At 34.7% G+C, this 25,001-nt stretch overlaps 1 protein-coding gene across 5 annotated transcripts in view; it reads left to right on the plus strand.

The window, feature by feature from the left end:
* Window positions 1-25,001, plus strand: part of TMTC2 (transmembrane O-mannosyltransferase targeting cadherins 2) — a 392,263-nt gene that overhangs the window by 259,285 nt on the left and 107,977 nt on the right. For all 5 annotated transcript variants that reach the window (XM_070454288.1, XM_070454287.1, XM_070454291.1 and 2 more), the window contains one exon: window positions 15,606-15,727. In XM_070454288.1, coding sequence (XP_070310389.1) covers window positions 15,606-15,727 — 122 coding nt within the window. The remainder of the gene's footprint in view (window positions 1-15,605; window positions 15,728-25,001) is intronic.

Genomic DNA, 25,001 nt, shown 5'->3' on the forward strand with positions numbered 1-25,001 from the left:
TGTATATCATTTTTATAAACAAAAATTAAACTTTTACCTAGGCAGCAATTATAATTAGTAAAGTATGAAAATACATGAATTATTAAGAGGCCAAATCATAAAAAAATTGCTCCTAGCCAGTTGTGCGACTTCATTTCTGAATTTCCTCTTCAGAGGAAATGGGTTGGTTTCAGAGACCCCAGGTTCAACTTACGGCTTTAGCAGTTTGTAGCTGAGTAAAGTTGGACAGATTACTTAACTGAAGCCTCAGTTTCCCCATCCATAAGGTGTCTGTAATGGTAGTGTCTGTTTGAGGACTAATTGAGATAAGGAAGGCAAAGAATATTGGACCAAATGCCCAACCTAATCAGTGGTTCATACTAATATCTTCCTTTGTAATCATTATCATTTCTGTGGGCCTTAAACTCCAGAAGTCACTAATTGTATTTTCTGGCAGTTCTTTCTGTATTAACAATGTAAATCTGATTTCTATATAGATACAATTTTGAAATAGTGATGGCTCTGGAGTCACCAACGTGGATTCTATTTAGTTCTGTCCTATCTATAATTGCTGTATTTTCTCTGGAAGTCCGTTTTTTCCGTATCTTTCAACAACCACAGTCAAAATCCTTCTTTTATCGTTAATTGTATCAACCAAAAGTGAAACAGACTGCTTAGCTAGTGCCCAATTAATTTAATTCCATTAATATAGTATTCCCTCTAAACTGAAATCGTCATATTTAGAGCTTTTTCTCCTTTTCCTTTCATTACTTATTTTCTCCCTAGACTTAGTCAAAATTAGCCTTTATTCTGACACCCATTGTAGGCCTTTATTGATTCTCAATTTCTCCTCTTCTCAAATTATAATTGATTTTTAGAATCATAGAATGCTAGAGATAAAAGATTCATATTTTTAAAACCCTCGTAACATAATCTTTTATTTTATATGCTGGAAATTCACACCCAAAGAGTTAGGTTGATCTGTTTGGGATTGCACTATTTGTGTTAGAAACAGAAGTGTGGTTTCCTGATTTAAATTTAAATGCTTTCCTATTTTGCCAAAACTGGCATTCGTTACTATGTCAGTATAACTTATCTATGCCCATTTAAAAATTAGCATATGGAGATGGTAAAGGACAGGGAAGCCTGGCATGCTTTAGTCCACGGGGTTGCGAAGAGTTGGGCACGATTGAGTGACTGAACAATAACAATATCTATATTTACATATAGATTTATCTATGTAGATATATGGATATAGATATTGTTCCCTGTCAAATATATGTTAAAAACCTTTTAATCTTAAAAAGAATGAAACACCTACAAAATTGTTTCATCACATATGTATAAAATATGCAAGATATTAAAAATTTTTATATGTAGGATAACTTTTAACCACCTTCATTTTTTTCTTTTCTTTCTCTTTATTTCCCTTATTGTGTATACTTAAGCATTATTTTTAAATAATCCTAAGAGATTATGGGAATCAGTTCTATCAGTATGAATCTTTCCAATCCCGAAGGTCATTTTTAAGCCTATTTACTGTTTAAAATTACTTGACTTTCGCAATGCAAAGTGATTGTTGGGTTTAATTATGTAAGCAATTCAGGCCATTTCGTCTTGGTAATATATCTTGAGAACAAAAGGACATAATGTATTCATGGAGTGAGAGTCTAGAATTAATGCCTTGTTGTTGCAGTCTGCAATCACTATGTTTAGAAAAATCTGTATGCAAAGAGAAAAAAAAAATCTTAAGGATACAAGTCCTGAGTTGGGGGGAGGATATGGAGGTGGTGGTGGTATGAAATTGAAATAGTTCATATGGTTTCTGCTCTCATAGAACTTTCTAAATGATTTTACAATTAGTCTAAAACTCTAGTATCTTTCTTTAATAAGTAAATGGCTATAAAACAAATGGATAATTGTACTACTGTAGCCTCAAGAATATTTTAACTATGTAGGCTGTGCTATGTTGACTTGCCAAACAAACCAAAACAAACCAATGAAAATCTCAAGCTTTGTTTTTTTCTAATGTGATACTATTATCCCAATTTGCGTATATATTCTTGTTATTTTTTTTTAGATGAATGTCTGTGTTGGGTAACATGCTTTTCCTGTGGGGAGTGCTTGCATTCTTCCAAGGGAAATGCATGATAATGATCTTTGCTATTTATTAACTTATTTGCCTTTATTTTGATCTCCTAGGAAAATATTGTTTTGATTCTCTTATTTCTGATAATTCCTAGATCTCTGTCTGTACACACCCCTGTACTTACAGTACTGGAAAATATATTTTCCTCCATCAGCCTGCAACTAACAAGTCTTTTACTTACATAGGTTTAAGATTGACAAGATGCTTTCTTCTAGCATTGTTTCATAAAAAGAAGAAATTTTGTGACTTAATTTCCAGTTTTGTAAATTTCCCCACTTTGAGCTAGTTAGTGAGAATGGTGAAAGTACCAATAAATAGATTACACAGTGAATTTATTGGGGCATTTTTAGAGTAAAAAGCTTACACAAATTTTAAAATTTGTATTTTTGAGAAGTAAACTTGTGGGATGAGAAAATTATGTCATAAATGACTATCAGGGAACGTTAGGTTCCTTACTCTCATTTAGCTGAGGAGAACTGACAAGATGTCAAATGCACTTCCTGAAAACAAAACACCAAAATTCTCACTTATAAATTTATCCTAACTCACTTGAAGGATGTAAACTCTGAGTTCAGTTAGTAGGTTGGCTGTCAAAGAAGTCTGTTTTTCTCTCAGCCTCTGTACAGCTGGCTTTTCAGCTGATTGATTTCTTTTTGTGGGATTATTCCAGTGTGTGTATCTATGTGTGTATATGTGTTTACCTCACTTTTTTCAGAGTATATTTAGAAATATTCAGAGTAAATTTCTCACAGGATGGTTCACTTGCTTAATTTTTCTTCTATGACTGGTGGTTCTTAAGTGGAATGCTCGTAATTTAGCATACTGACTGTGAAAAGATGGTTTTTACTGTATGAGATTTGAGCTTCACATCTTTCAAGTGTGGAAGCATTAACACTCCAGTAGTGTTAAGCTTTTTATACCACCTGCTTCCCCTGTTTCGAGTTCTGGTGATTTTCTTATGATTGCTTCCATTGGCACTCTTAAAAATCTGTGAGTCAGCCTTTCAAATATGATATGACTATATAACTGGATTAGCTATTGATTTGTTTACCTCCAGAAAGAATATTAACTTTGAATTTTTAAGTTAAATCTATTCATTGAACTTTCGTTTCTGCATCATCAGAAGAGACAAGACCAGGAGAAAGGAGAAGACCAATGCCAGGTCATTTTTAGAAATTCAGTTTGTAAGCTATGGAGCCAGTAAGATAAGGAAATCATGAGTTTTTGGCTATGTATCAAAAAGAATAAATATATAAAATGTATGTACACAGTTTGCTCCTAAAAGTTCACTTCTTAGTATGAAACTGTAGTGTTTTTTTTTCCTTTTTACCATTCATGCTTGATTTAAATTCTACATTACATACTATAGTTACAGACATTAATTTGCTAGGCATTAGACTATACACTACAAAGGCCAGCCTCCAGTTCAGCTGCATTAAATAGGTAATATATTTTGTTTAAAGTTTCAATGAAACCCAGGACCAGAAGATATATGGTCCCTGTGGGGAGTTTGGACGTTTTCATGCCAGTCCTAGGATTGCTGAAGGATCATGCTTAGGTCTAGATGTCGCTTGCTTTCCTGGAAATGTGAGACAGTTGATTATATTTCACTGCTATTAAAACCACACAAGCCCACCTGTTACATTAATTCATACTTTTGCCAGTTTAGTGGTAAAGGAAAAGACTGAAGCTTAAAAACCTTATTTTTAAATTGAGTTATAAAGAAATGAATATACTCAAATTAATACCTAATTATACCCTTATTATCTGATTCCCAAATAGTTTCAATGTATTCTACTTTAAAAATATGCTTTCTGGGGCTTCTTTAGAAGTAAATGAGAAAAAACATATATAATTTGCTCTTTCATTGGGTACTTTCCATGGAGTGAATCTTTTACTCGGTTAGTAAGTATCAGTGGGGTTGTTCTTAGAAAATTAATGTATTGTTATGCTATACTTGGGAAATTAACTAAATTTCAAATCCAGGCATTCTTAAAAGATGCCAGTTTTGATGACATTGAGATGAAATAGACATAATCATGAAGAAGGAAAAAACCAGATATGAAAAATAGTCTTAAAAATCAGTGTCGAGAAAATGATCGTTTGTTGCATATATTTAGAATGGACCAGTAATACAAATGAAGTTAAAAATTAAATACACTACTAATTGTATGTCCTTTGCTGTGTATATATTTATATCTGTTTTTTCTAATAGGTAGGGAGAGCTTGTTTTCTACAAGAAAATCTCCTTTAACTTCCCCATGAGCTGTTACATAGTTGTGATTTTATTTATAATGATAAAAGTTATTGTCATATTCAGATTAAACAAAGCATTAAAATAGAACATGAAGAGTTTTGTTCCAAATTGCATGTCTTTTTTTTTTTTCCTCCAAACATGTAATTATGAGCATGGGGTTCTGTGAGCTGTTAGTAGAACTGTATTTTAAGTATCCATTGAAAATAGGATGAATTTTTAAATTTCTGATCTCTCTTAGTGATTAACATTCATATAAAAATTTATAGTATAAAATACATTATTCATTACATATTATAGTCATGTTGCTTAATCCATACATATGAAGTGTATTCCTAAGATGTGTATAAAATAAAAAATGCTTTTATTATACTTTTCTGGTGGTTTCCTGCAAATATTTGTATCTTATTTTTCTTAATACTATTTTCATTAATTCTTCCAAAACTAGTACTACATTTACTCATTCTTTTTTCATCTGTCTGGAGTAAACTTTGGATTTTTCTCAACACAATTTATAACTTCTTTGCATAAATTTCTGGTAGTCTCTAAATATGTCAATTCTATTAAGCCATTTTATTTTATTGTGATTATCTTGTGGATAGTATTATATTTGGATGGAGAGGATTACACACACATGGAGAGCCTCACTTTCTCTTTTTTGGGAAATTCTGAGCATTTTATGGGATTGTCTCTAACATTTGTTTGATTGATTATTTTTAGTGATTTATTTCCTTGAAAGCATAAAGGAAATTGATAAGCCTAGAGAATTTCAGGATACCCAGTTGCAAAAAGAGCTATAGTGCCACAGGCTCCTGGCTATTTTTCAAGTTAAATTTTGATGGCACATCAAATGTTTCCAGTTTGTAACACTAGGTATTAGGAACCTTTTAAACTTTCACTGAAGTTTGACCTTTTTCGTCATGATTAGTGTTTCAATTTAGTGAAACACATATTCAGTTTTTTTTCCCCTGCATTTCCTCTCTTTGCTTTAAAACCAGCCTTTCTGGCTTCAAGGATTTCCCTTAAATTTGATGCTGTAAGGACTTGCCCCTAGAAACAGATCAAAATTTATTAATTTTTTTTATAGATAATAAATGTGAAATTAAATATGGTTGAGGGAAGGGAATTTTTATAAAAGTTGGTCTAGGAGAATTGATTTAATGTTTGGAAAGATTGAAATTAGCTATCTGCCTCACACCACATGGCAGAATGTATTTCATATGGAATACGTAGCTAATTTTAATAGTGAAACTATATAATTAAAGGGGAATATATATCCCTATGGTGGGGAATAGTTTTTTGTGCATAATAGATATTGATAAATTTACACAGGAAAAGTCAACTGATTTGCATGTATAAAAATTAAAATAGTCTGAAATGAAAAGCTAGTAACTGTCTTCTGCCTATCATAAGAGAAAAATAAATGTCTTAATTAAAACTGGCTTAAAATCATTAAACAATGACCCACAATTTAAAAAATATTGATGGTTAAGTTTTTGTGGAAAAAATTTGTGAAAACATGCATTTTTTGGGAACTCCCTGTCAGTCCAGTGGTTAGGACTCTCTGCTTCCACTGTCAGGGGCTTGGGTTCAATCCCTGCTCAGGGATCTAAGATTCCACAAGCCCCACAGTATAGCAAAAAAAAAAAAAAAAAAAGAGAAACCAGAAAACAAAAACAACAATATATTCATTTTCATTAGTTCAGGGATTTCACTGCTGTATATGTGTTCTAAGATAATAAGATGCATATTAAAAAACAGAAAAGGATGATAATTGCTAAAGTAGGTTTAGTACCTACAAGAATATGGGAGGGGAATTTGAATATACAAGAAATTAATATTGAATGAGAAAATATAATTTTGGAAAATATAGCATATTTTTATTTAATACAGTAAACTGCTAGAAGGAACCTAAATATTTAAAACTAGCAAAATATTTTACTTATAATTTACTTTTTTAGTGTTTAAATTGTGGAAAAACAAAATTTTACTAATCAGTATCTATGATTAATTTGATTTAATAAAAGTACCACCTTTCAGACTTTCTACAATGAGTAGATAGATAATAAATATATAAATGTTAAAAATAAATTTAAAGAAGTAATCAGGACTTGATCTAGTCAATCTTGAGTAGATCGTATAGAAAATCCATCAATTTGACATTTCCTTAAACTAGGGTATTGTCACTGGTTTATGAAACAGCTATACAGATTACTGGACAGTGGTTGTCTATAAATTATTATCTAATTTGGGAGATTAAAAAGTTATTTAGTCTTGGCTCCTCATTTAGTAGATGGTAAAAGTAAGGCCTTTTCAGGGTAAGGAAGTTGTAGAACATATGCACAATGAAATATTACTCAGCTAAAAACAGGAATGCATTTGAGTCAGTTCTAATGAAGTGGATGAACCTAGAGTCTATTATACAGAGTGAAGTAAGTCAGAAAGAGAAAGACAAATATGATATATTAGCGAATATATCTGGAATCTAGAAGGATGGTACCCACGATCCTACATACAGGGCAACAATAGAGACACAAAGAACAGACTTCTGGACTCAGTGGGAGAAGGGGAGGGTGGAATGATTGGAGAGAATAGCACTGAAACATATATGTTAGCATATGCGGAATGGATGACCAGGCCAGCTCGTGCATGAAGCCAGGCGCCCAGGGCCTGTGCTCTGTGACAGTGTGGAGGGATGGGATGGACAGGGAGTTATAGGGGTGTTCAGGATGGGGGGGACAGATGTATACCTATGGCCAATTCATGTTGATGTATGGCAGAAGCCATCACAATATTGTAAAGTAATTATCCTCCAATTAAACTAAATTAAATAAAAAACGAAGTCCCTTTCAAATAACCTGTTTGTCTACAACCATACAAAGTATTAATGACAGAGTAAGAATTAGAAGCCCAATCATCTTATTATTCTTTTTGTTTGTAACTCATAATTCAGTGCTGCATCATAATTATAAATAATTTTACCAGGTAAATGAGACAAACCAAGTTAATAAGTCAATTGATTAAAATGTATTTATTTCATTTTAATATTCTATGCAAAATTAGTTTCTAAGGGAAGAACAGTAACATATATCAAATAAGTAATAACAAACTTGAAGATGGGTAAAGTGCTAATTAAAAGACAAATGACCAGCACGGAGAAACACTACTTATAAAAAACCTGATATCTTAAATGGCAAATAGCATTCCATAAGAAAGGAATGATTACCTTAGTGACCAGCCTGTTCCTCAAACTGGGAAAGCTTGGAAAGTAGACAGATTACCATAGAATGCCTAACTTTGAGGCAAAGTATCCGACAACACTTGCAGTAATGACAATGAGATGCGTTCACCCTATCAGCAGGAGGAAATCTGCTAGAAACCATGTGGGGCTATATTCTGAATGTGCCCATTCTTTAGAGGCCAGAAAAAAATGCTGTAACCTATGTGAGGCCTTTTATAAAGATAGCATTTCTCCCCAGGGTGCTGGTGTCCCAGTATTTTGCAAACATACTTCTGAAACTTTCCTAACTCCTAGGTATATTATAGCTAGGTATATGCAGTTGTGTGTTTTTCATAACCTTTTCACTCATGTTTCTCTGTTCACTGTGACTTTGCTCCCAGCCATTTACTATATGTTTTATTGTTTCCTTGATACTTTTCTTCATTCTAAAACATGGTATCTAGGAAATTACATTTTTAAACACAGATTAACTGAAATTTTAAGTAGTAATTTTTAAAAGTTTTTTGAATTATTTGTTTCATGTACACCTAGAAATCAAATTTTAGAAAAGTTTGATAGTGTAAATATATATGATAAACATATCTCTGTCACAAGATTGTAAGTACCAGAAGGCAGCAGTGAATGCTGTCTCATTAAACTTGAGGTTTACTATTGTAGGTATTATCCATGTTGGCTAACCTAAATTGATAGGCAAGATACATATTTAAGAATTCAAAAAAAAGAAATTTAACAATTACTGTAAGAGTTGAGTAAAGAGTGACTACTTTTCGTAAAAGTGGTCAAAATTTGTTTTTTTTCAAATAGGAAATTTGGAGGGTGGAGAAATTTTGGATGAACCTGGTCAAAAGGTACAAGCTTCCAGTTATAATGCAAAATACTAGGGATGTATTAAGTTGGTACAAAAGTAATTGTAGTTTCAGACTGTGATTTTTAAATCAATTTGACTAGGTTCAAACACATCTTTATTAATCAAAATAGGAATTATTACAATCAACACATTTTTTACTAATGAGAGATAAGTTTACTTTTTCCTGTAGCATAAAAGTCCATGCCTTGGGATTTCGGAAACTCTTGGAAGGCATTTTATGCCTCTTGCTGGCTGTGGAAGATTTTCCCTGCAAAAAGTTGTTGAGATGCTTGAAGTGACAGTCAGTTGGCGAGAAGTCAGGTGAATATAGTGGATGAGGCAAAACTTCATAGCTCAGTTTGTTCAACTTTTGAAATGTTGCTTGTGTGATGTGTGGTCAGGTGTTGTCATAGAGAAAAATCGAGCCCTTTCTGTTTTGGGCCCAACAGAAGTTGTGTCATTTCTGTTGAGCAGTAGCCCTGCAGGCATCGCTCTTTGCAATGCATCTCATCAGTTTGCTGAGCATACCTTCAGATGGAATGGTTTCACTAGGATTCAGAAAGCTGTAGTGGGTCAGATGGGCAGCAGACCACCAAGCAGTGACCGTGACTGGTCTTTTGGTGCAAGTTTGGCTTTGGGAAGTGCTTCGGAGTTTCTTGGTCCAGCCACTGAGCTGGTCACCACTGGGTGTAGTATAAAATCCAATTTTTGTCCCATGTCACAATCAGACCTAGAAATGGTTTGTTTTTGTGTAGATTAAGAGAAGACGACACTTCAAAATGATGATTTTTTTGATTTACAGTCAGCTCATGAGGCACCCATTTATCGAGCTTTTTCACCTTTCCAATTTGTTTCAATTTCCGGATGACCATAGAATGATCCATATTGAGTTCTTTGGCAACTTCTCTTGTAGTTGCAAGAAGATCAGCTTTGATCATTGTTCCCAGTTGGTCTTTGTCAACTTCCGATGGCCAGCGACTATGCTCTTCATTTCCAAGGCGCTAGTCTCCTTTGCAAAACTTCTTGAACCACCACTGAACTGTACGTTTGTTAGCGGTTCCTGGGCCAAATGCGTTGTTGATGTTGAGAGTTGTCTCCGCTGCTTTATGACCTGTTTTGAACTTGAATAAGAAAATCACTTGAGTTTGCTTTTTGTCTAACATCATTTATATAGTCTAAAATAAATATAAAATTAACAGCAAGTAATGAGTCATTAGCAAAAAAAAAAATGAAGTGAGAAGTGCACATTAAAATGATGTGTAAGCCACATTTGTTTAAGAATGTATTCCAATATCAAACATCAAAGTTCAGCAATGTAAAACTCAATTACTTTTGCACTAGCCTAATGTTCGCTTTGATGTACAGTATCATATAGCAGTATTAACTTGCTTAGAGCATAGATCCTCAAAATTCTCATAACAAGGGAAACAAGCATTATGTTATATCTATACTATATGAAATATATCAAGTAACCTTATTGTGGTAATCATTTCACAGTATATGTCAAGTCATGATGTTGTATACCTTAAACTTTTACAGTGCTTTATGTCACTTCTATCTAAAGAAACCTAAAAGGGGGAAAAAAAGAGGAATCTAAACTGAAATATAGAAATAGAAATGTATTATTCTGTGCAAAAGCAGAAAAAACAAAAGGCAACACTAGCAGATAGCAGTAATGTGTACCCCTGTATGCTCTATTCTTTATCTGTAAGCCAGAGCTGTCTGGTTACTTGAAACATGAGAATCGCTGAGATCTAGACTCTTACATCATCAATAATCTAGCATTCTTTCCTTTAAGGAGTTAGCCTTTGCCTGGGTTATTTAGATTCAGGGCTTTTTAGGGAGGAAGAGTGACATTATTTGTTCTACATCTGAAACTGGTTTATATCTGCCTGAAGCCAGCCTGGAGACATCCAAATCCCCTTTGTCTGTGAGTGAAGCAAAAATAAATCTGGGTGATGAACCTGATCACTATATCATCACACAGCACTTCTTTGAATTCTTATGAAAAGTGCCTCTATTATGTCATTTTTTTTGTAGGATGAGAAAGAAAAATACTCATCATTGCTTCTTTCCTACTGGGTACTATAAACATTTTTTTTCTATTATTATAAGTTAAGAAGAATTACAGTACCACAGAAGATGACTTAACCCACCTTCCTGCACCCTATTCCCAATCAAGTATCTTCATTCTCTTCCTTATTGAATTTACTGAACTTTCTTTTCTTGTGATCATTTCCTTTATGGAATTCTTATGATTTTAATATTTTAATCAAGCTTGAAGGATTGCATATATACCATTCTCTCTCCTAATACTGAATTCAGTAATGGTACTTTTTGCAGTTATTTTATTTCTTCTCTAATTTTTTTATATGTTTGGACTCAATGGTTTGGTAGAAAGAGAGAGAATCTAATCTGAATCTTCAGTGTTGTTTGCTTGTTTTTGAACACTGAACAAGTTGATTAAGCTCAGTAACCCACAGTCACCTCATTTGTAAAATGAGACCAATACTAATTCAGCGTGTAAGAATAATATAAAAGCATAAAGGTAATACATTTAATACTTCAGAGGATATTCAATAAGTAATAAACTTTATATGGTTGGTAACTGCTTGATGCAGTGGCAAAAAGCATGGGCTTTCAAGACATTCAAACTTTTTTTTTTCCTTTGATCTTTGGGCCACACCACATGGCATGTAGGATCTTAGTTCCCCGAGCAGGGATCAAACCCACACCCCCTGCATTGACAGCACAGAGTCTTAACCACTGGCATGTCAGGAAAGCCCCCAAATCTTTTTTTCTTTTAATTTAAATTATTTATTGATTTTACTTTACAACATTGTATTGGTTTTGCCATACATTGACTTGAATCAGCCATGGGTGTACATGTGTTCCCCATCCTGAACCCTCCTCCCAACTCCCTCCCCATCCCATCCCTCTGGGTCATCCCAGTGCACCAGCCCCAAGCACCCTGTATCATGCATCGAACCTGGACTGGCGATTCATTTCATATATGGTAATTTACATGTTTCAATGCCATTTTCCCATATCATCCCACCCTCGCCCTCTCCCACAGAGTCCAAAAGACTGTTCAATACATCTGTGGCTCTTGCTGTCTTGCATACAGGGTTATCGTTACCATCTTTCTAAATTCCGTATACATGCGTTAGTATACTGTATCAGTGTTTTTCCTTGTGGCTTACTTCACTCTGTATAATGGGCTCCAGTTTCAGCCACCTCTTTGGAAATGATTCAAATGTATTCTTTTTAATGGCTGAGTAATATTCCATGGTGTATATGTACCACAGCTTCCTTATCCATTCGTCTGCTGATGGGCATCTAGGTTGCTTCCATGTCCTGGCTATTATAAACAGTGCTGCGATGAACATTGGGGTACACGTGTCTCTTTCAATTCTGTTTTCCTCGGTGTGTATGCCCAGGAGTGGGATTGGTGGGTCATATGGCAGTTCTATTTCCAGTTTTTTAAGGAATCTCCACACTGTTCTCCATAGTGGCTGTACTAGTTTGCTTTCCCACCAACAGTGTAAGAGGGTTCCCTTTTCTCCACACCCTCTCCAGCATTGATTGCTTGTAGACTTTTGGATAGCAGCCATCTGACTGGCGTGTAATGGTACCTCATTGTGGTTTTGATTTGCATAGGATTATTAGCTGTGCAGGTCACTTGTTATTACTGAGCCTTCCTCCTCATTCATAAAAAGCCCCTCATATGAATTAGAAATGAGAAATATGAAACTCCTACTTTGGCCACGCCAGGAATATAGCAAGTACTTGGGCTTATATTGTTTGTTGCCTGAACCTTTATTGAATTGCCTTTTAAACACACTTAAATTCATCCATGATTATTTTCTTGCATGTTTGGTTTTGCATCTTGATTTTATTACCATTGTATAGGCTATTTTTGTGTTAAGGTTAACCTTAAGAACTAAAGTACATCTTATATGCTACATATTTCCCTGTTAAGAATTGAATTCAGTTTGAGGCAGAAATGTTTTTAAAGGTCAACCATGGATTATTGTTGCTCTTTCTTACTCCTTTAATTTGATAGATAAGCTCAAGGCAAAGTGAAATGAACTTGATGGCCTGTGTATCACAAGCTAGAAAACAGTTTCCCATGAGTGAGATAAAGTATAATTTTCACCTGAGCTGGACACTTGGAAAGCTCATGATTGTTCACTACCAGCAGATGAGCAACGCACTGAGATCAGGCCGTCCTGTGTTTGAACTGCAGCTTTCTACATTTATGGTTTTGTGTGTTTAATTTAGCTACTCTGCTTTTCAGTTTTCTCATCTGTAATCCAGGTTAATTAAGGGCATTCCTTAATTTAAAAAAAATGAGGTACAGAGCAACTAATATAGAGACTGAAAATATGTTTCATCTCACAAATGTGATCTAAAACTTGGTTGGTACTGGCTGAATGAGGGTGAGGTGTTAAGGAGCTCTGTGGGGCTAAGTGAGAAAACCTTCTGTGCACCTGAAGGTATAGAATGGGAGGAGTGGGCACATGTAAGTCAGATGCTGGTTCCTTGTGGTTCGCTACCCTAATTCACAATAAACATTCAATAAATGCTATTGCCATCATTATTATTGAGATACAGCAAATGATTACTTGAAGTTTTTCTAAGTTGTAATCCATAGAACCTAAGCAGGCTGATTATTTACATTTTTCATATACTTGCCAAGATGCATTATTACATTATATTTTTTATTTATGGTCCTTTGATATTTTCCCACCTCACAAGCTTTATAACTTAACACGTTGCTTATGAGTTCTTACTGAACAAAGTAAGTTAAGTTAAATAGTTAGCAAATTAATAATATTTCATTTCAAAATGGGTTTTAATAATGATAGATTTCTGACTTGGAAAAAAAGGAGGAGTATGCTTTTTGAAATGATTTTCAAACATCAACCACTTAAATATGAAATTTTGAATCTCAGAAGCACCATGGACTTAGGATTGCCCTGTACTTTCTCTGTGCCGGTAGCTTACTGTTCTACAAACTCGTTGTGTTTTTAAATAAATTAAAAGTAGAAGCCATATTAAATGCAGTGATTGTCAACTTCTAAAAGGTGATCTCTGAGCAGTTGAAGACTATAAGTAGAATTTCAGATTAATTCCAAACAGAACCTCATAAAGCAGACCCATCTTTCAGCTCTGACTCTGAAATTTCTACTGGCTTTAAAATACATTTCAGAGGTGGTTGAATTTTGGTTATCATTAATTGCTTTAAATTTTTTAATACTTGATTTTACATTTTTATATAAATCATATCTAATATTTAGTATAAAGAAAAGGTTCACTCTCCCCAAGAAAAATTACTGTTTGCTTTATTTGGAAATGTTTATTAGTTCAACATTGCAAAAAGAAAATTGCCTGGCAGTGTTTTACTTATTATAAGATATGATGATAAGACAATATAATTATTACAGAAACATGAAAAAAAATCTGTACCTAATCCTACCACTCTTAACAACTATGCATATTTTGTGTATTTTAGTCTAGTCTTTGGTCTTTGCTTCAGTACTTCTTGCATCTCAACCTGAGCACTTGATTATGTCTAACCAAATTCTTCTTAAATGGAAACATGTTTTAAGCTTTAGGGAAAAAAAAATCAAGCTATCATTTTTATGATAATATAGTTTAAGGACTGTTTTCAGAACTAGAAAAACATAGATGTGTGAGTGGTGCATACATTTTTGTTTATGTTACGTGTAATTTGTCACCAATATTTTTACTAACTGGACAGGCAAAGGGCACTCAAAAAGCCTGGAGATGCAGATCAATTCAATTCATCAAACATATTTGTATTGACAACACTGTGGTAATGTAAAGAGAATTTGATCAAAATAAAAGAAAGCTAGCTCTTTCATTGAAGCAAAGATGTACAACCAGTGTGGGTGATACATCTAGGAAAAGCCTCTGATTATTCCTCTAAATGGAAAGAGCCATCACAATTATGATTAGTTAAACTGTTATAAAAATCTTCTTGAAAAATAATGCTGGTCACCAGTTTGTTGGTTGGTCTCAGAAATTGAGTAGTTTCTACATTTGAAGTGTTTAATGTAACTATAATATTTAATTTAAATACACAAATCATCTTGGAATCTAATCTTCCTATCAAGTGGAATATTCTTTAAACTGTAAGTGTAGAAAGGAGAGGCGGGTGGTGATAAGATGGCAGCTGATACACTTTTGGCTTATTTCTGATTGTTTTCTCTTATTTGGCTGTTAATGAAAAGCTATTTGGTGGGCAAAATTTATATAAGTTGAAAATAATAGCTGATGGCTGAAAGGCCTTAGACTAGCTTTGTACTTGGTAGTGGGCATGCTAAATAATTGTCACATATTCATTGTATTTTCCAAATGAAACTGGTAAATTTTACTTTACTTGTTAAAATATAAAATGCAGATAATTTCTGAAAAAACTAAGATCTAGCACCAATGCTTCTTCCCAAATATTTTTGGTTCCTTTCTCCCCCGCCCCCCAGCCACATTGCATATGGGCTCTCAGTTCCCAGACCAGGGACCGAACCCATGTCCCATTGCTTCTGCAGGGATTGAACCTGTGTCCGTTGCAGTGGAAGAATGGAGCCCTAACGACTTGATCACCAACGAATTCCCTTTAACTTCTTCATTTAATATTACTTTCTCAACAGAGTTTTCAACTTTAATGGGTAGGACCTTGAACTTTTGTTGTTTAGGTCCTGCATAATACTCTCCACTTAGTAGTTAGTCTGTAAATACTTGAGTTTGTAAAGGAAAGAATGAATATGAATAAAAATTGTAGATAAGAAAGACCCAACCTTAAAAAATGAAATGGTGACAAAGCACATATGATTGAGAGTTAGACATTTATAGATTAAAAAAAATCAAAGCTTTACTGAATACTACATTTTTGACTTAGGCATTTCACTTAATTTTGCCAAACATAAGTTTTCTCATCTGTGAAATCGACAGAATGATGACTTTAGGGGAATCAAATGAGATAATGGATGAGAGTACTTCTCATAGAATCTGAAAATATATGGAATATAAACATGTGATATGATGCTGTTGCAAATGTTCTTGGAAAACTGTATCATCAGATTGATTTTTCTTTTGATTCTCTTGTCAGGTGAAGCATACATGCGATTAAGCATGCTCCCTGAAGCAGAGCATTGGTATATGGAATCACTGAGATCCAAGACTGACCACATCCCTGCTCATCTTACCTATGGGAAACTACTTGCTCTAACAGTGAGTAACTGTCTCTCTCACCCTTTAGAAATTGGTTCTCCTATGCAGATTGAGGTAGATAGGGTCTGAGGTACCAGTTCCTAGCCAGTTAATCCAGACTGTTAGGATGTAATGATGGTCATACTAAATTAGAACAATGTACAAAAAATATAGAAAAATGAGTTCCTTTGGCTATGGGATTTGCCATAGATAAAGTATGATGTGTATCCTTGATGTACTTAGTTGAAATATATAAATGGAGAACCCAAAATTTGTGATTATATAATGAACTTGTCAAAATAACAATATTTGTATAAAGATTATGTTCTGTAAGCCAATGTTAACCCCAGATTGGCTATAACACTGGATTCTATCCAAAAAGCAAGTATTATATAAAACATTGCATGTGTGTCCATCAGTGTCACCTAGAATTCCAATTAACTAGAAGTCATTCTGTAAGAGAAGTGCACCCATAATTTGGCTACCCACTGTGTGATGAGTCTCTTGGCCATATTTCTATGAAAGCGATATTGGAAGCATAAGGACTTGTTTATTGTCAACCACTGTGACTTACAAAAATTGTAATTTTATGTGCTTCAAAGTAATAATAATGTTTTTTTGTTTTTTACAGTCAGAGATTGTTCAAAATATTTCGATAGCTTTTCTGAGTTCACCAACTAATAAATGATACAACTAGCCTTCAGTCTGAATCTAAGTATATTGTCTATGTTATTTTAGTCATATCCCTTAATTTCTCTCCAGTGTTACTAAAAATAAGTGAATATTAGCAAAATTAGCAAAAACATAGAATGGTCAGGAAAGTAATTCCTAAGTAAATTCATAGAAAGGTATCTTATAATTGTTTAAAAATAATGTTATTTCCCATAGAAGGTGATAAGCTAAACAATTACAAGTATTACCTTTCCATTCTAAGATACCACTGAAATGCTATTTAGAGATTATATAGGCAGACTAAGTAACCAGAAAATGTCTCACTACAACACATCTAGGTGTGCTTAGTAAATACAACAGATATGCTCTTAATGCATGGCTCAGCTCAAAGAGTAGGAAGAGAATTTCCCCAGGGTAAAAATAAAGCAGTAACTAAACACCAGAATGGTAAACAGTAGGCTGACCTTAAAGTTGATTTGGGATAATTTACTAGTCTTAACAACCCATGAGAAGGAGCTTATTGTCTGTCTTTCCTTCTTGATGGAATAAGAGGTGAAGTCTTAGACAGACAGAAGGCCAAGAATTAGGTGTCTCAATAAAGTATGAAAGTTCATATCCTCTGTGAAAGAACAATGTAGAAAAAGTTCACATACTGGTAAAAGAGGGCAGCATGAAAGTTTGCCTGTCTCAGCATGGAATCTGAAATCTTTGCAGAGAATTTGTCACCACTGTACTCCCCTCACTGGGGTTTGGGTTTTGAATTAACTTTACTTGAATGAGCAAGGAATTCCTAGGCCAGGAAATTAAAGTCAGTTCATTGAAAACTCTAGCTGAAGATGATACTAAACATGTCTTTTGAGAAGACATATTTAAATCTAGAAGGAGATTTACAGAGTGGGTTTTGAAAAGAACGGTGAGCACAGAAATGTTGATTGTGTGAGTAAATCAGAATAAACTTTTACTGAATAAAATATTGAGAAGGAGTAACCTCATAGGAACAATGAGAATGGGAGGGGAGGTGACATTTAAGTTGATTTTTGGAACTCAGGTAGCAGAAAGAGGTGTTACAACTGATTCATCAAAACAGAATAAACCACTGTCTAAAGGAGGTTTGGAATGGGATAAAAATAAGAAATCTAGAGACTCAAGACTTGGTGGTAGCTGACAAAGAAGAGAGTGCATTAAGGAGAATAAAATAGGCTAATCAGTTGTCTCTCCCCGTGTGCACAACCCTAGTAGCCAAGCACTCACTGCAAGTCAAGGGAAGGTATGTTCTTGGTGGTGAGGCAGTGGAATGAGACAGCTCTCTCACTCAAACAGCTTGCCCAGTCGAGGGTGGAATGCAGAGCAGAATGAAAAGAGGACTGATCAAATGTTTTCCAGTGGAGTACTCAGACTGTCAATACCTGTCCCCTGTTACTTGCAGAACACAACTACACAAGAGTTGATACCCCCAGCCAGCAACACATATACACAAACCTCACCTCCCAAGAAATGGTAGCATTTTTATCTGGAGAAACTGAATCACTCTGGGGAAAAGATTTCCATATACCTACATTTGGAGATCTCTGAAAATGACTAGCTCCCTAACCAGACTTATGAAAGTGACTCTTTCCAGTCCAGAAAGCACATTTATGCCTGAAGAATTCATTCAGCTTTTATTAACTCAACTTGTAAAATAACAACGGGCAATCAGAGATCGTCTCTCGTATTAGGAAACCCTGAAATGTAAAAGATTGGAGCTGAAACAAATGGATTAGCAAAAGGAAATGAGGGAACAGAAGGAAAAAATCGTTCGAGATGGTAATATAGCATTTTGTGGAGTGCAGGATGATATAAAAAAATAAATATGAAAAAACGAGAGCTTTTAGAAATTAAAAAGTGATGGCAAAACAATTTTCATTTGAAGGGTAGGAGAGTAAAAATGTTGAAATGTTTTCATATACAAACAAAAAAATGAAATAAAATATGTGAAAGAAAGAATTAAGAAAGAAATTAATATGGGGCCCCAAAAAATAAGGAACAGAGAAAGAGAAAGAACACGACTCAGAATTGCAGGGTATGAGTTGCTGTTTGGTTCGTTTACAAGATCGTACTATGTCTAGTCTAATCAGTTAGAAAAAAATGTGTTTTACCTTATGAAAACCTTTTCCATTTCCTATTCTGATAGGATGGTAATTCACACAGCTCCAAATAAGAAGAGAATTCATATACATCTCTTGCCGCAACTACTGTCTTTAGATGTTCTTATGGAATTAAAATAGAAACATTTTAAATTAGATTGATAAATGGCCACCTTCAAAAAATACCACATTCAAAACTAAAATTTTCAAATGCCTGATTTATCTTTCCTCCAATAAAATCACTTGGAAAGGAAAAACATTGAAAACTTATCTGTACCTAATTCTGAATATACCTAGACTGTGACATAACTTTGTATATAGAAACTACGTATCCTTTATTTTTCCTTCTTGTTTCAAGTCTAAATATTTTAAGTTTCCTGTACTAAAACTATGATTTTACATGCTGCTTTATTTTTAAGAAGATGTTTTTAAAAACAAAATTTAGCAGTTTCAATTTACTGAAGCATATGGAAGGAAGGGAAGAAAAGACATGTATTACAATTCAAATTCTAATCCCCCCCACCAATAGAACTTTTATAGTTTCCGACTTGCTGATTAGATGAAATATAAACCCTATTATGGAATGGCTTAAACTCACAGTGCCAAAATGTCCGAAACCATCGTTAATAGTTTCTTTTTGAATTATGAGATTTGGCAAATTTTTGATCCCAGTGGATTGCCTTTGTCTAATTTTGGGTTTCTTAGCCTGGTAAAATGCCATTGACTTAACATGAAATTGGCAAGGTAGAAAATGCCACACAATTTGACTTCTGAATGCTTTAAATATAAAATATTATAAAATGGAATTGGCTATTACTCTGAAGAGAGAGGAAAAGAAATGGAATGGTGTTTTTACTGTTCCGTCAGAACTGACCAAAAATACAATATGTACAACTGACTTGCAACAAAATTAAACTTATATTGTATATTAAGATTTCATATAAAGAATTATATTTTTCTGAAACAACTTTGACAAAAACAAAAATGTTGATGCTTTTATTATAGCCAGTGGTATGTCTTTCAGAACATTTTTATACAAATTTTTCTTTAAGAATTTTTAGTATAGATAGTATTTAGAAAAGTTCAAGAAGATTTAGGATTTCCCAGAATGCTTTGACAAATTCCATAGATCAAATCCTTTTATTTTCTTCTGCCAAAAATGTCCTTTTCCTCTCTCTGCCTGTTCAAATTTTATTTCCCTCTGTGAAGTCTTGCCTGCGTCTTTTAAGCAATTATTTTTTTTCCTTTCTCTATACTTCGGTGATTTTCAGTGTCTCTGTAGTGGTACTTTTTCAATTGAATGACAAATATAAATCTGTGTCTTTTGACCCTGAATGTGGGGCAGAGACTGAGTCTTTACTTATCTTTTTATACAGTTAGCATAAGGCATTTCCCAGTCTTAGCCACTGTCCTTGCACCCTCCCCTGTATTTCTCTTGTTAGGTTATGCACGGGCTGGCCTTGTGTCATTTTCCCCTGGGTTTGTTTGGATGTAGTTGCTGTGTAGCACTGTGTAAGCTGGGCTTCTCCATTGGCTCAGCTGTAGAGAGTCCGCCGGCAGTGCGGGAGACACAGAGACATGGGTTTGATCCCTGGGTCAGGAGAATCTCCTGGAGGATGAAATGGCAACCCACTCCAGCAATCTTGCCTGGGAAACCTCATGGACAGGGGAGCCTGCAGGTTACAGTCTGAGGGGTCCCAAATATTTGGACACAAGTTAGTGACTAAGCAACAACAACAGGCTATATGTTAAAGGCGTACAGGTAGCTGATTTTTAAATATTCTTGTTTCCCTAGTCTGAATCTCATGTCCTCATTAGTCCCTTCATTTTGCCAACATGTGCATTGAGATTTATTAATCCATGCTAAGGCATCACTCTAATTCCCAGAGGTATATACTGAATAAATGAATGAGAGTGGCTTAATTGTAGAGTGGATACAGTATAATTTTCAAGACCCTGGAAGGGGAGGTAGGCACAAGAGGGTGTACATCTCCTCAATGTCTGTGATTGATATGTGTTATTTCATGAAGCTTTATGATGAGTACTACCTTCGTTTCATAAATGAGAAAACTGAGCTTCTAAGATTTAAGATATGTCCCAAGAATAAATAAGCTACTCAATAGTAGAATTGGATACATCCTCAAGGACTTCTGAATTAAGCATCGTTAATATTCATTCTATATTAAATAATTTTGTGTGATGCTTTCCTCCCTTTTATACCTGATTAGAGATGCTAAAAGTAAGCTGGTAATCCTGCTTCCCCATAAGGTATGAAAATAGCTTATTTCTAGGCATTACCTCTAAATACTAGTTTAGTTTGAATGGGTAAACACATTTTTATTGTTAAGCTTTATAGTTCATGAGCTTAGGACTTCTGTTTTTGGCTATTGACACTTTTTAGGTCCTGTGTTAATCACCAATGTTCCAGGGTGCCCTAGAAAATAGTTAGTTCTGCTTTAGGGTCATTGGTAGCCTCTATGTTTAAATATAGTTGGACCTGGGTGACCCAACTATAGAATATATAGAACTTTCATACCAATGTCATGTCCAGTTAAAATATTAAACACAAGTTCTCTTTAAAATTGTGATTTATTCCTTGTTTGAACTTTGTTACCTAGGACTAATGCCATGAATTTAAAATTGGACAAGCATTGAGAAAGAAAGGAGTAAGTTTCCGTTATCACCATGTTTCAAATGGTTTTATAGTTATTTCTAAAACCATGTATGTACTTTAGTTGTGTGTACATCCTTACTTTTTTGTTTTTTGGTTTTTTTTTTTTTGATCCTCCTTTTGCCCTTGTTCAGTTTATTTCAGCCAAATATTTTGTAGTTTTTTTGAGCCAGTGAAATTAGTATTGATTTAAATTGTAGTAAAAGGAACTTGGCTGTTAGGTTATTTTCCAGATTTAGGTTAGTAAGAGAGAAGGAAGGATATGGGAGACTCTGACAGTAATTCTTGATACAGCAAACCTTTATTTTGGCTACTGCATGGAAGTACTGAGCCAGATTTCTGTGTCTAGCCAAAGTTAATTGGGCTACATAAAACTCCAGTTGTGAAAGTACTTGAAGTTCCATGGAAAAGTTCCATACCCCAGGCTAGAATGGTGTCAGTGTAGTTTATCTGGAAGTGCAGCATTGTGTGTTTCCTTGGGCCTTTTGTAATGATTATTACTGTTTAGAGCTGAGGTTATTTTTCCATTTGGTCTTCTCTAAAGCAAAACTCTTCCCACTTTGCACGTTGACTAACATTTAGGTTCCTTTGTTTTATTATAATCACCGTACAGTCATGTTTAGATTGGAGGGAGCAGGAAACAAAAATTTTTCCTGTGACTCACTGAATGAGTATTACGGACATATACCCTTGAAGTTACAAAACTTATTCTGTGAAAAGAGAAGGCATATATCACATATATTGTGCTACTGAAATATTGACTGAAATATAGAAGAAAATTTAATTCAATGCAGTGTTCAGCTAAGCATTTTATATGAAGTTGCCATATCTAAACTTATTAGCATTCTGGCAGTAATTCACTTATCATTGTATTATTTTTACTCTAAATCATAATGAATCTTATAGTTTTTATGCATTTTGGTATGTATAATCAATCTCTTTTTAAATTTAGGTATAATTATAGAATCAATCTTATAATTACTCTACTTGTTGCCACCAAGTAACCTATGAATCCAAGTACCTCTGAAGTATATCAGAATTTTATTCTGCTTTTGCATGTCAGTTATTGAAAGTCATTGTTAAGAGATATTTTCTTTTGTCAGATATTCTCAGAAATAGTAAAATTAAAATACTCAAATTCTCAGGCATTGAAAGTCATGTGAAATAATGATACCTGGCTTTATATATAAGTATTATGATGCTATGTTTGAAAAGAAATGTTAGCTTTTTATTTAGGGATAAATAAGATGATACTGGGTTTCCCAGGTGGCTCAGTGGTAAAGAATCTGCCTGCCAGTGTAGGAGACACGCGTTTGATCCCTAGGTTAGGAATATTCCCTGGAGAAGGAAATAGCAACCCACTTCATTACTGTTGCTGGGGAAATCTCATGGACAGAGGAGCCTGGCGGGCTACAGTTCACTGGGGTTACAAAACAGTCATATACCACGGAGTGACTGAGCATGATACAACATAACCTAACATCACAATTTCCACCTTGCTATTCTTTCTGCTGCATCATGTTGACTTTCCTGTCATGTAGTAAAGCATGAACACATTTTAATGTGAGTTAAACTTTGTTTATAATTTATATTTTTCTAGTTTGATAATTTTAATAGAAGAAAATTTGAGCATCTTTAGTTATTAAAACAGCACACTTATTTAAACCCATGTTTACTTTTTGCTCAGTTGGTAAAGAATCTGCCTGCATTGCAGGAGACCTGGGTTCGAGCCCTGGGTAGGAAATATCCCTGGAGAAGGAAAGGGCAACCCACTCCAGTATCTTGCCTGGAGAAGTCCATGGACAGAGAAGCTGGGCAGGCTACAGTCTGTGGGATTGCAAAGAGTTGGACACGGCTGAATGATTAGTTTTACTTTATTTTTTTAAAAGGTGGTACTGACCGCATACATTTTCAAAACAAATGTCTTCCATTCCAGTGATTGGACCAACACTTCCTAAAGAAAGTTGCCTTTTTTTCCCCCGTAACATCTGGATGTATGTATGTGTGTGTATTTATACAAACAGATCTACACACAGAGGCATATATGTAAATGAAGCCACATCTGTTCTGAAATGTGAGAGGTTTCATTTTTGAAGCCTCATAAACAGTAAATAGTACAGATGAACCTATTTTCAAAGCAGAAACAGAGACACTAGGCATAGAGAACAAATGCACGGACACCGAGGAGAGAGCGGGTGGGCTGAGTCGGGAGACTGGGGTTGACATGCAGACACTGCTGGTCTGCGGTGCGGTGCTCAGTCATGTCTGACTCTGTGTGATCCCATGGACTGTAGCCCCCACGCTCCTTTGTGCATGGATTCTCTAGGCAAGAATACTGGAGTGGGTTGCCATGCCCTCCTCCATTTATACACTACGACGTAAAAATAGTTAACTAGCGAGAGCCTACTGTATAGCACAGGAGAAGGAAAGGTTCAGCCTGTTCACAGGACATATATTAAGTTAACCTTACAAATGCATTTCAGTGTACATTAGGTACAGACAAATACTGTTTGAGTCCACTTATACAAGGTACCTAGAATAGTCAAATTCATAGAGTCAGAAAGTATACTGGTGGATACCTAGAGCCAGGGAGTAGGGAGGGAAAATGGCGAGTTAGTGTTTAATGAGGACAGTTTCAGTTTAGGAAGGTGCAAAATTCGAGATGGATGATGGTGAGATTTGCACAACGATGTGAAGGTACTTACTGCCACTGAACTATACAGTTCAATTTGGTTAAAACTGTATATTTTATACTGTGTGACTTTTACCTCAATAAAAAAAATGAAAAAATAAAAGCAGGGGCTACTCTTTGTTGTGGTGTGTGGGCTTCTTTTGTTGTGGAGCAAGGGCCCTAGAGCATGTGGACTTCAGTAGTTGTAGCATGAGGACTCAGTAGTCATGGCATACAGGCTTAATTGACCCTAGGCATGTGGAATCTTCTCGAATCAGGGATAGAACCATGTCCCCTGCAAGCAGATTCCTAACCACTGGACCACCAGGGATGTCCAAGAAATCTCATGTATTTTTTAATCTTATTTCTACATTGGTACTTTCTTTTCTCTGACTTTAAGATTTTCTGTTCGTCTTTAGTTTTCTATAGTTTGGACACACTATGCCTAGGCTTATTATTTGGGTAATTTATCTGGTTTAGTGCTCTCTGTGTTTTCTGAATCTATGGTTTGGCGTTTATTATATTTTGGGAAGTTGTGCATCAATATTACTTTAAATATTTCTTCTGCCCTCTTGTCTTTCTTTCCCATCTGATATTCCAGTTACTGGTGTATTACATGTTTTGAAATTTTCCTGTAGTTCTTGGATGTTCTGTACTTTTTATTCATTTTTCACATTACATTTCAGTATGGGAAGTTTCTATTGACTTATCTTTAAATTCATTGACTCTTTCTGTGGTCATGTTGAGTCTTCTAACAATCTCATTAAATTTATTCTTCATTTCTGTTATGATATTTAGCTTTTCCTTTTAATTCTTCCTTAGAATATTTCTCTGCGTACCTTATACATGTGTTCCTGCATGTTGTCTCCTTTTTCCATTAGTCTTTCACATGTTAGTCATGGTTATTTTAAGTTTCTTTTCTGACAGTTATAATATGTTTCATGTTTCAGTATCTTAGTATGGCTCTGACACTAACTTCATCTTTTTGGACTGTGTTTTTCTTTCCTTTTGTCATGCTGTGTAATTTTTTTGTGTGGGATGTTGGATATGTTCAATTCATAATGGAGTATATTTCACAAAGACTATTCTTCTTCACCTGCCTTCACCAGGAGGGCATCTTTTTTGGTTCTTTACTGTGAGAACCTTGCTGGGTTCTTT

The sequence above is a fragment of the Odocoileus virginianus genome, chromosome 24, assembly GCF_023699985.2.
Source record: "Odocoileus virginianus isolate 20LAN1187 ecotype Illinois chromosome 24, Ovbor_1.2, whole genome shotgun sequence".
Classification (NCBI taxonomy): domain Eukaryota; kingdom Metazoa; phylum Chordata; class Mammalia; order Artiodactyla; family Cervidae; genus Odocoileus; species Odocoileus virginianus.